At 47.0% G+C, this 12,744-nt stretch overlaps 1 protein-coding gene across 2 annotated transcripts in view; it reads left to right on the top strand.

The window, feature by feature from the left end:
• Positions 1-11,356, top strand: part of DTD1 (D-aminoacyl-tRNA deacylase 1) — a 107,462-nt gene extending 96,106 nt beyond the window's left edge. The window contains exons 5-6 of one of the 2 annotated variants that reach the window (XM_060124091.1): positions 2,367-2,534; positions 10,789-11,356. In XM_060124091.1, coding sequence (XP_059980074.1) covers positions 2,367-2,519 — 153 coding nt within the window. In that variant the 3' untranslated portion in view covers positions 2,520-2,534; positions 10,789-11,356. The remainder of the gene's footprint in view (positions 1-2,366; positions 2,535-10,788) is intronic. The other variant, XM_060124092.1, reaches the window with a different exon arrangement.
• The last annotated feature ends 1,388 nt before the right edge of the window (positions 11,357-12,744 follow it).

Raw genomic sequence — 12,744 nt, 5'->3', positions numbered from 1 at the left:
GCAAAGAGCTCTGTGTAGCCATTACTCAGATTTTTAAAATGCTAACCTTTTGGTTTAGCAGTGTATACAAGTGTCGAATCATTACATTGTATACCTGAAACTAATATAATGTCTGTCAATTTTATCTCAATTAAAAAGTGCTGGGGCTTCCCTGGTGGCGCAGTGGTTGCGAGTCCGCCTGCCGATGCAGGGGACACGGGTTCGTGCCCCGGTCTGGGGAGATCCCACATGCCACGGAGCAAAAAAAAAAAAAAAAGTGCTAGCCTGTTGTTATCTTTGCTCAAGATCATCCTATTCACCATGCCTGTACCTGAGCTGTTTTTTACCAGGCCATGGCCAGAGGAGCTCAGCTTTGCCACTAAGTGCACAGTTTAGTAGCAGTGATACTTTTTCACAGCAAGACTTTGTTGACGAAGGAAGCTGTGTGTTGGTTTACATCCTGGCACGAGTCTTACCGTCAGTGGTCCGAGGGCCAGTAGCAAGCAGTCCATGTCTGACAGCGGTCAGCAGCTCTGTTCTAGAGCTGGTTTTGTTGTTATAGAAGTGAAAGCTGACAGTTACAGTTGGAGCCCATGTATATTCATCCCACTATGATCCCATTCTCTTCTCTTTCTCCCCAAAATTAACTGGACTTGCTTGTATGCTCCCAGTCCATCCTCCATCTGCCCGTTAGTGGCACGTAGTGCTTTGTGAAAATGGGATCCTACTGTTCTGGCCTCTGAAGCTTACATTGGTTTGTCTAACGTGGGTTTAGAGACATATCTGGTTTTTTATTTTTTATTTTTTTTTATTTTTTTATTTTTTGCGGTACGCGGGCCTCTCACTGTTGCGGCCTCTCCCATTTGCGGAGCACAGGCTCCGGACGCACAGGCTCAGCGGCCATGGCTCACGGGCCCAGCCGCTCCGCGGCATGTGGGATCCTCCCGGACCGGGGCACGAACCTGTGTCCCCTGCATCGGCAGGCGGAGTCTCAACCACTGCACCACCAGGGAAGCCCTAGAGACGTATCTGTTTTGATACACGTCCATCTGCTCTAGATATCGCTCTGTGGGACTGTGCCACGTTCTAGTTACCTGTCCTCCTACAGTGGACTCAGGTTGTTTCTAGGTTCTTGCTAAATACAAGCAATACCACGGTGCACATTCACAGGAGCTTTTCCTGCAACACGAGAGGGAATTTATCCAGGTGAGCTTTCTGGGAAGGGAGTCCTGGGTCAAAGGGGAAGTGAAGCCTTCATTCACAAAATGGAATAGCTTGTTAACCAAGCCGGTTGTTTACTACAGCTGTTCAGGCACCTGGGGTTGGGAGGTGGGGGAGATAATATCATAAGTCCACCATTAATAAACTTGGTTTTCTGGACCAAATTGAGAGCTGCTGATTGTTGATCTACCTAAAGGTTTAATTCAGAGTCTGAGAATAATAAAGCGATGATCTGGCAGGTTGGTTACAGTAACTTTCCTTTGCGTCTTCACGGGGCAGAGACCAGCGGGGAGCGTCTGGCCCTTCCCTGTTTCCCCCTTTCCACGTGAATGGGAAAATGTTTGCAGACTTGACCTGGGAGGCCCATGAACCTGGGTGTTGCCGTGTCTCAAGCTTTGTCACAGATGGTTTTTATGGTCCAAGAAAATCCCGTGGCCATGGCTTGGCCCGTCTCCTTGGATGAGTTTCTTGGCAGGTCTTTCTGGGGTGGCTGAACCGTTGTGCAGAATGTCAGCGGATCTGTCTTTCCACTGTCCGGTCTGTGGTCTCTGAACAAGCTGGGGAGACACCCAGGGCAGAAGTGGCCCCGGGTGGCCTGTGGGACGTGTGCCCTGTGGCAGTGTCCCCGTGTAGCCACCACGCAGCCCGCCGGGAGCACCCAGGGTTTGGGCTGTGGACGAGTCAGGCTTCAGTCTCAGGACAAACCGAGGGCCCAGATGATGTCTCATGTGTCTGATGTACTTTATCACAGCCTTCTCTCACCTTCAGCAAATGGTGGAGAAAACAGTGAGTGGGAAGACAAAGTGGTGAGAAAAAAGCTATAGAGACATCAAAGAAAAAAATAACAGACTAAAAGCCTTTTCATTTAGTCTCTGCTCAGCCTGTCAAAGAAGGCTGTTAGTGGCCCCTCCCCAAAACCCCAAGACAGGCAGAGTGGTGGGGAAATCTGATGGACGTCATACGTCTGATGTGTCTGTATTAAGGATGCTGGTGTCTGACAGACAGACACTTGGTGTGGGATCTGGCATGTCGGAGCCACTGCGATGCCCCATGTTATCAGACAGAAAGCGTTTTTAGTGGTTGCTGCCTGTGAAGTAATTGGTACTTTGGACATACAGGCACGAGTTTACATTTGTAAAATAATTCTCTTTCTTTTTCATAACCAGCTGTCGAAGCTTGAAAAGCAACAGCAGAGGAAAGAAAAAACCAGAGCCAAAGGGCCTTCTGAATCAAGCAAGGAAAGAAGCGCTCCTCGCAAGGAAGACCGCAGCGCCAGCAGCGGGGCCGAGGGGGACGTGTCCTCGGAGCGGGAGCCGTAGGGGGCCGGGGCGCAGGTAGGGCTCCCCCCGGAGCTGCATCGGCGCCTCTCGTCGGGGTCACCAGTCGGGGTAGAGGACGGGGTGGCTTTGGAGGCAGAGCTTGTTTTATGGCGGTTCCTTGTGGCTTCCTGAGATCTGCTGCCTCCAGGGCAGAGAGAAGAGTTGAGACGCGCCCGCGTCAGGCAACGACTGAAGCTCCTGGCGCTTCTAGAGTGTGGCAGATGGGAGCTCCTGCCTCTGCGCTCTCCTCTCAGCAGCTGCAGGAGGCCTCCCCTCACAGCCTGCGGCCTTCACGTCCCCCGCGCAGCGCTGCCTGTTCACTTTCCCGAGAAGGGAGTGCCTCACGGTTCCCTGTAGCTTGGGTCCACCTCCCTGCCTGGAGGTCACAGGCCTCTGGAGCTTGTCCCAGCTGCCCGATGCCCCTCGGCTCAAGTTCATTCCCCGTGAACACATCACATGGCGGCGTTCACAGGAGCAGGGAGCAGCGAGGAGACAGTCCCGCCAGAGCACCGGGCAGTGCACCGGTGCCAGGACCGCGGGCCAGGTGGACAGGGACGCGGCCGTGGCTCCAGGGAAGGGACATGGGGCTCTTTTGGGGAGCTTGTCTGAAGGCAGGGGTGGAGGAGGGGCCCGGGCCATACAGGGTCCGGTTTTGGAGAAATGTGGGTTTTGTCCTGGGATCATGGCGAACCTTTTGAAAGCTGTCAAGTGCACAAGTGACACAGTCAGATCCCGAGTTTTGAAAGGTGACCCCAGCAGCCGTGGGGAGCAGGCTGGAGGCGACAGGCCAGTGACAGGCCAGTTGCAGAAACCAAAGGAGCCAGGCTGGGCGTGCAGTCTGGAGCCTTCGGGTTGTGGACTGTCGATCAAATCAAGTCAGCCTTGGGTTCGCCCTGGAGATGCCACATGGCGAGAGGGAACACTTGTGAGGTGGCTTGTGCCTTCTGAAGGGACTGGGGACCAGGAGTCTCCTGCGGAGTGTCCCCAGGATGTCCGCTGCCGGTGCTGGGAAGATTTGCCGAGCCCACGGCGGACCGGCCGGCAGACGTTAGTAGAGCAGACGGGTGGGGTGGAGATCTTGGAAAGGAGGGGTTGCTGAATCGTAGTTTTATGGGGGGCCATGTGGCATTGTCAGTCCTGTAAGGCCCTGTTGACTTTCCCCAGTCACCATGTTCTGTCCAAGTGTAACTCCGGGGAGGTGAAAACCGTGCTCGCGGGTCTGGGCTCACGCATGTCCCACACTCAGGTGAGCAAGAAGCCGGAGTCACAGGGGAGCCTTTCACACTCGGCCTCATTTGTCTCCCCACCTTGTTCTGGATCTTGACGCTGCGGCCTCAAGCCGTTGGTTTTTATTTGTGAACTGAAACAGTTGTTATAAGTTAGGGAGAGTCTTCTGAATGTGGAATTTGGTGTATAAATAATGTTAAATATTCATGAACACACAGTAACCTTTTTTTTTTTTTTTTTTTTTTGCGGTACGCGGGCCTCCCACCACTACAGCCTCCCCTGCCGCAGAGCGCAGGCTCAGCGGCCATGGCCCACGCTGCGCAGCTGCTCTGCGGCATGTGGGATCCCCCCAAACGGGGGCACGAACCCACGTCCCCTGCACCGGCAGGCAGACTCCCAACCACTGCGCCACCAGGGAAGCCCCACATGGTAACCTTTTATGTGGCATTTATGTTACATAAAACTTCCCCTCCAAGATGCTGAGGATTTGCTCATCACTGACATGGTCAGTTTTGTTGTCAGAAATACCGGCAGTGCTTCTGATTTATGGTCCATCCAGAAATCCGAAATCTGGGGGTGAAACGTGCCACATAAAGACAGTGCACAGGGCTGCTCTTTGGGTTAGTTTTCTAATTGTGCTAATTAATAAAGTGGGTCCAGCAGTGATTCAGAACCTCGTCAGGTGCTTATTTGCATCCTACCAATTTCTGTGTGACAGTGAGTAAGTTATGTAATTTCTGCTTCTTTGGTTTTTCTTCTGTGAACTTAGTGAGTGAAGCTCATCCCTTCAGCGAAGTAGGGAGATGCAGGCGGGTACGAGCCACCATGCCCAGCAGAGCACCCGGGTTTTAGCCACGCTCCCGGATTTGCAGACCTTAAAGGGGTTAGGCTAAGCGACAGCTGGTACTCCATGGATATATTGGGGGGTTTGCTGCTCGTGGACATTTGTTGCCCCTTCTGCTGGACTTTGTCATCCCAGTCGACCCCCAAAACCACCACTCAGTGTTCAGATGTCTGTAAGAGCTCAGTTACATGGTGACAGAAGGTAACCTTGGCATTGGCCCTGTTCCACTGAAAAACAGCAGCCCCCCCGCCCCCAGTGAGGGGAGCTGCAGCTTTCATTTGCTGCAGGTTTCATTTACTTTTCTTTAAAAACGGAAAGAGCCCTGGGGAGCCTCACAGGCCCGAAGGGGAGCAGCTTTGAGTTTCCGAGGCATGAGGGAGAAAAAAGAGGCGAGAGAAAATGGAATGAGAACCTGCATGATCTTGGGTGTATGTTCCTTTGAAAATGAGCTCAAACCTACTTGGTTCGGAGGACCTCCCCAGGGTGCCGCCATCTCTCTGTCACATTGCAGACATTTCTTATTTTACCAAATGGACGTGAAACTGCTAAAATTAACTTCTCTTTTGTCCTCTGTCTCATTCCTTCGGGCTCCTCCTCTTGCTGGGAGGATTCATGGTTTCCTCTGAGGCTGCAGCTCAGTTTTCCCCCCTTTGTGTCCCACAGCTAAAGGAACGAGGGCTACTTCTCATGAAAAGAGTGTGGTTTCTGCCTGTGATCACAGGCTGCAGTATCCACTCGTTTGAGTATTGACTTAACTGCCGTCATGAGTGTGTGCACGAGAGGGGCGCATTTCGAGCCAGCACCCCGTGTTTCTGTCCTCAGATGTCAGCCCTCGAAACCAAGCAAGGAAAAAGTTTGGGAAGCTGCCGTCTGTTTGCTTTTCCAACTTGACCTTTGTCTGTATAGTGAGACTTGTCCTGGCCAAGCACGTTTCTTCCTGATGAGCTAGAGCAGGTGTGTGTGTGTGTGTGTGTGTGTGTGTGTGCGCGCGCGCGCTCTGTAAAAGGCTATTCCATCACTTTTCACTGTTTTTTTCCCTGTAGAAGGTGGGATCTTTTATTCCCAGAGCTTCACTTTGCTTCCCTGTGTCAACATTCATACCACTTTTCAAGTCCCTGTGCATTTCATGGTATAAAAATACACTATGCCTCTGAGGTAGTGTTTTTAACAACCTTTTCTCAGTGGCTGCCCTAGAGTTTGCAGTATACATTTTGTTTTCTTCTTTCATAGGCATAAGCTAATACTAAAATCCCCAAAACACTTACGGTGTTACTTCATAATATTGAAGGAACATACAATAAGATTTTCAAAGAACACATTGACAAAATATTATTTAATCCAAATTCACTGTTATATGGGCCTATGCTTTTTTTTTTTTTTTTTTTTTTTTGCTGTATGCAGGCCTCTCATTGTTGTGGCCTCTCCCGTTGCGGAGCACAGGCTCCCGACGCGCAGGCTCAGCGGCCATGGCTCACGGGCCCAGCCGCTCCGCGGCATGTGTGATCCTCCTGGACCAGGGCACGAACCCGTGTCCCCTGCATCGGCAGGCAGACTCTCAACCACTGCGCCACCAGGGAAGCCCGGGCCTAAGCTTTTTAAAATCCATGATGTTTATATTTACTAAGATCTGGAATATTTGAAGAATAATATGAGGATAATGGGAAATTTTTACAGAATTCTAGGATGCCCAATAATGCCTGGATAGCATATGCAATTAGTGGAAAACAATAATCTATCTTATGTGACATATCAATCAAAGAGAAATGATACCTTCCATTGTGAGGTTAATGAGTTATTCACAATTATGTCATTTGTAGGATATAACAGAGTTTGTGGTATACACTTTTAACAAATCTGAGCCCACCTGCAAACAGCCTGGCCTCCTCACCTGTGCAGGTGCCTCATGGCAGCATCTCCCAGTCCCTCCCTTATGTTCCTCGTGACCTGTGTCACTCACGCCACTTTCATGTGTTCCACAACCCAATGCATTGTTACTGTTATCATTTCATAAGTAGTTTTTTAGATGAACTAAGAATAAGAAAAAGAACAGATCTTATTTTACCTTAATTTCATCTCTGATGCTGTCCCTTTCGTTATGTCAGTCCAAGTTTCAGAGCTGTATTGTGTTCCTTCTGCCTGAAGAACTTTGAGCATTTCTTGCAGATCAAAGAGAGTCTTTGTTTCTCCTTCACTTTTGAGGGATAGTTTTGCTGGTATAGAATTCTGGTTTGGTGGTTTCTTTGGTTGAACACCTTAAATATTTTATTCCACTCTCCCCTTGGTGGCATAGTTTCTTCTGAGATGTCCTCTGTAATCCGCAGCCATGTGCCCCCTCCTCCCACTCCGCCTTCAGCTTCTTTCAAGATTTTCTCTTTGCTTTTTTGCAATTTGCACAGGATTTGCCTAGGTGTGGTTGCTGGTTGGTGTTCTCTGCTTCATGGATCTGTGATTCAGTGTCTCCTGTCATTAAGTTTGGGCCGTTCTTGGCCTTTGTTACTTCTCTGTTCTCTCTGCCTTCTCCTTCTGGTGTGTGTATGTTACCCCTTTTGCAACTGCCCCACAGTTCTTGGATGGTCTGTTCCTTTTTCCGTTCCTTCCTCTTTGCAGTTCGGTTGGGAAGTTTGTAGGGACCTGTCTTCAGGCCCATGATTCCTCCCTTGGCTGATGAGCCTGTCGAAAGCACTCTGCATTTCCTTTTGATTCTTTCTGGAGCTTCCATGTCTCCACTTACATAACCCATCTGTTCTTGTACGTTGTCTACTTTTCCCAGTAGAGCCCTTAACATATTAATCATAGTTATTCTTCCTTGTCTGATAATTCCAGCGTCTGTGTTAAACATCTAAGTCTCATTCTGATGATTGCTTTGGGTTTTCTGAGCTTCTGGAATCTATAAATGTATGTCTTTCAATACATTTGGGGAATTTTAAGCAGTATTTCTTCCAACGTTATTTTTTGCCCTGTTTTCCCTCGTCTTACTGGGAGGAGATTACTGTTCCCAAACCGAAAGTGTTGTTCTGGCCTTTGTTATACAGGATGTTGTTTGCCTGCTCGCTGGTACGGAGCAGGCATATTATGTCACTCTACTGGCACGGAAGTTGGATTTACTTCATGCCCAGGCTTGCTCCTCAGTTGCCTTATTTATGAGAAATAAACTGGCAAGAATCTGGCCATAATAATTGATTCTGTTTATTGCTCAAGTGCAGAGCTAAGCTTGGTGATAACCTAGAGTGTGCTAATAAAGTAGGCACTACCTGTATGTGGATATTTAAATGTAAATTAATTAAAATTAAATAAAGTTTAATTTCCTTAGTCACAGTAGCCACATTTCAAGTGCCCAGTAGCCACATATGGCTGGTGGCTGCTGTGTGGCACAGAGCTGGTACAGGACAGTCAGTCACTGCAGAAAGTTTGCTTGGGCGGCACCAGCCTAGAGGGATCAAAGTAAAGTTTGAGACTGTCATCTGAACCACTGTAAGTTCGGTAAGACGGACATGGTTAAATATATACAAATATACGTTACAAATTCTACATGGGGTAGAATTTAATCCAAAAAACAAAAACTAACTGCTGTCAGAGTTTGTTCCTTCCACAATCAGGCGACATCAGTTGGTTTTTTGTTTTTTCCTGCTTGCTTTATTAGTCCACACCAAGCTTTCCTTTTGCAGTTAAAAATGGCATCACTGTCCCCATGTTCTCACCGCCAAGTAAGGACCCGCATGCAGCACTCACGCGCCAGAGGAGTGTCTGCTCTGACAGTTCAGTGGAGGCTTCACTGGGGCTCCTAACTTGCTACAAGGGCTGTGTGAGTCCTTCATTGATAACATCGAATTCCCAGCAACTCATGTTTTTCCATGGAACAGCCTGCCTTTTTTGTGTAAACGAGCTCATATTAGATTCCCAGCTATGACTGGAAGTAAATAAATAAATAAAACTTGGGTTGGGTTCTTTTGACTGTGGTTTGGAGAGCCAGTCTGTGGTGTGTGCGTATCCTGACTAGCACTCACGTCTTCTGGTTGCTCAAATGGCCTGAAGCCAGAAACAGATCAGCTGGGAGTCAGCATCTTTGAGAGACTCCGTGTTTAAACAAGCTGTTGAGGGATCCCTTGCTCCTGATCCTGGTCTATTCCCTGCTGCCTCCAACAGTTGAATGCAGTGAAAGAGAACCACCCCAGCAGCTTCTTTCATAAGGCCATGAAATGGTGGTGCCAGGCTATTAGACACTTCTTAATGCATTTATAACATTTTCTCTAAGCAGGTGATTCTATGTCTCTCTAATTTTACAAAGTTAGAGACATACTGTCTGCATAAAGGTACTTGCTTTTGTCATAGAACATACTATCATGGACATCTTCTCGATCGTTCATTCTTTTGTAGTAAACCTTACCATCTCCATCTGCATGGCAAACATTTGAAGCATAAGTTTACTACCGCAGTTCATTAAAGCATGTAGAGTATTTAACTGGTGGAAATGTAAAAGAATAATGTATTCAAGCAGGATCCCAAAGCTCATTTTAAGTTCAAACACAAAGGTTTTAATCTGTGCCAAGAAGATAGAGTTCCCCAAAGGTGGAATGTGGAAACTCATTTCAGGATTGCGGTTACTAGTATTGCAGGTGAGGAAAGAGGTATTAAAAGGCCCCAGGTTCTTAAGTTTGGGTTAACATCTTGATTAAAATATAGGAGCAAGTGGGTTGCTTTTCTTGACTTTAAAACGGGAGTATTAAGGTCTCCAGGAATTAGGTTGTGTATTCCCCTTGTGGTTTTTTTAGATATCTCCTAGGAAGTAGTGTTGTACTTTGGCAGCCAGGGTTCAGAGCACGAGGGTAGGCCTGGGGGAAATTTTGATCCCTTGTGTGGGTCCAGATAGACCTGAAGAACATGGACCAGCTGCAGTTCCAACCAGCCTTTCCTGTGTGGGCCTGTGAGCCTCGGTGTCAAGCTGGGCTCAAGAATGGAAGGCTGGTCATTCCATGGAGGCGTCTGCTCATAACGTGACCCTTTCTTGAGAACGTGACCTGTGTTGAGTACATCTGGAAGCATGTTCACAGATGTGGCATCACCGCATGCAAATGACTATAATCTTTTGAGTTTACTGGAGTTCATCCAGTTAGAGTTTAGGTCTGAGGGAATAGAAACTGCTGTGTGAAGTTTGGGATTTAGTTAAACTTGGATGACAAACGCCTGCCACACAAATCTTGGCACAACCAGCTGGCTTTTGTTGTGGGTTCAGAATTGCAAAAGGAAACACAGGACATTTGGACATTTTATACCGAAGAACCTGCCCTCCTTTGAGCAGTATTAAAGATATTCCAAGAACAAGCATTTAGTTTGTACACTGTCCCTATGCTTTCTTTAGGCTCCCCACCCCTCTGCCTCCCTCATTGTTAAAAGGATGTGGAAATGAGACTTTTGTATTTTTTTCAAGGGATTTGTCCATCTTATCCATGTCTAATTTGTGGGCATAAAGTTGTGATATACCCTTTTTATTCTTCTAATGTGTGTAAAATCTGTATTGACGTTGTCTGTTTGATTCCTGATATTCCTAACTTGTTTTTTCTCTTTTTTCTTGGTAAGTCTGACAAGAAGTCTATCAATTTTATTGACCTTTTCATTTATTTTCTCTTTTGTTTTTCTGTTTGAAACTTCATTCCTTCCTGCTCTTGTTATTCCCCTCCTCCTGCTTGTTTTGGGTTTACTTTGCTTTTATTCTTTTAATTCCTTAAGGTGGAAACTCAGATTATTGACTTAAAAGCTTTCTTATTTTCTAATGTACGCACTTAAAGCTATGAATTTTCCTCTAAGCACTGCTATAGGCGAATGTCACAAATTTTGATTGTTGTATTTCAATTTTCACTCACCTTAAAATATTTTCTAATTTGCCGTGTGACTTCTTTTTGATGCAAAGTCCATTTAGAAGTGTGTTGTTTAATTCCCAGATATTTGGTTGGTGGCTTTTTGAGCTCTAAGGGTGAAGTTCTAATAAATTGGCATCTCTTTGGTGAGAAGGTATTTGGATTTATACGTGACAACACGGCAGATTTTTCACAGTAAAGTGAAACACTGTCATTCTCTTGTCGTTGTAAGAACTGAAAGGATATCTCCAGCTATTTTGTTATGCTTGGTCATGTATTTTAATGTGAATTGAAGGCAAATTTTGGGACTCTTCTGAGTAATGTGTCTTATCTTTGTTCTTTTTAGTGCATTATCACTGGGCAGAACTGGATCCTGAAAAATTCATGAAAGATGCTAGGCACCTACTACTTTAAGGATTTGGAACTGAATCCTAAAAAGGAAGATGGAAATAAGAAACTGGGAACCTGAATAGCCCTGCAAAAACAAAAACAAAACAAAATGAACCCACCAAAGTAGTGTTACCATTTTCTGTTGCTGCTGTGATTTAGTAGAGGAGGGGGTGCTGCCAGTGTGGGGAAGGCGCCCCATGCACAGGGCAGGCAAAGAATACACCCAAGCGTCCCCCTCAGAATGGCTGTGTTGGTCCCTCTGATGTCTCAGCTTGCTCTTGGAACAGGCTGGCCCAACATCACTTGTCATCGAGTCCCCCTTTCACACTGTGGTGTATTTCCGCGTGTCCATGGTGGGTCCCAAATGCATTCCTGCTGTCTGTGTTTTTCCCATCACTGGCTAAGCCAGGGCTCCTGTTAGGGTGTAAAGAGAATAGTCATCAGTGATAATGTATTATGTGAGACCTTTGCATCTTGTCAATTTTATCTGTTTTTTCTAAACAGAAATAAACTCCAAAGCTCAACAGACTACTTTATTCTTAAACAAATCCTGCTAATCCTGCTATGTTTCTTTTTAAGGATTTTGTCTGTAGAGATACAATGTGTCTGACCCTTCTCTGTATGTATGTACTTCTTTTCAAATAATTCTTATGCAAGAGGCCTTCCCTGAGTGGTGCACACAGGCCCCTGGTTCTATGGTGGGAGCCTGTCTGTGGTGATGTATAGCTGATGCCCTTTTCCTTGGACACAAGACAGCAGGAACGGGGAGTGTATGTGGGAAGGGAGTTCTGTTTCAGAAAGGCCAGATGACTGATACCACGTGCGTGCGGCTCAATATCTGATTTATCTGCCTTTGGGACGTGGGGGAGAGGCTTCGCCATGTCAGACCACACAGCTGCCCTTTTTCCAGGAGCTGCATGGTTGTCCGTGTATCCAAGTCCCCACAGTAACATGAAGAAAGAACCACGTTCTAGCAAAGAGTTTCTCAGTTAGTTTTGATCTAGTGGTACAACGATAGTGATCATTTTTAGACTTTATGGGATGTCAATAGTAATATATCTATTGCCATACATAATATACATTTATATAACATATCTATAATATACTAATGCTTATATAGTTATCCTCTCTTGAAGTACTTCTTGTCTAACTATAGAAGAGACGTCCTTATTTGGCATTTTGGTAATGCTGGAACTTTTTTTAAAGCCTACAGCACCGGCTATTCCCAGGCAGTCTCCCATGTAAGTACTAACCAGGCCCGACCCTGCTTAGCTTCTGAGACCAGACGAGGTGGGATGTGTTCAGGGTGGCAATGCTGACACTTGATCTGTGACATTGTAATAACGTCTGAGTCCCTCTACTCTGACCCAGTTGTCTGCTTCAGATAAGAACATAGCTAGAAAATATGAGGGGAAAAAAGCTTTAATCACATCTCCAGTGTACGTTCAAGTACTTGGAACATAGAGCTGGACAGGGGTTTGCCAAATTGCCTTATTCTGACCCGATGCAGATGGTCCAGTAGAATCCTCGATGGCATAAACCTCTCGGTGTGAAATCACGCCGTCCCGGGTGCAGAGCCTGGTCAGCTCCTCCAGCTCACAGGCACTCCGGTCCGGGGAGCTCTCCCATTTCCGTGGTCTGTGTTGGCTTTTACAGAGTGAATTCAGATTCACGCTAAAGTTAACTTGAATCTCCAGTGTTGTAAACTCAGCTGTAGGGTGGTGGACTTGCTGAACAAATTTGTCAGACGTTTTCCTGCCGCAGTGTTTGATCACCAGCGGCTCATGCGCAGTGAGCAGATGGAGCCTGTCGTGGGGTGATGGGCAAGAGGACCGCACAGAGAGAAGAGCCCGCATGCTCGACGTGTGGACGGTGGTGAAACACGACCCTCATCGCTCACACCCCGGCTCGC

Source organism: Lagenorhynchus albirostris, chromosome 15, assembly GCF_949774975.1.
Source record: "Lagenorhynchus albirostris chromosome 15, mLagAlb1.1, whole genome shotgun sequence".
NCBI lineage: Eukaryota > Metazoa > Chordata > Mammalia > Artiodactyla > Delphinidae > Lagenorhynchus > Lagenorhynchus albirostris.
The sequence above is the reverse complement of the archived record's forward strand: the minus strand, read 5'-3'. Positions and strand labels throughout refer to the sequence as shown.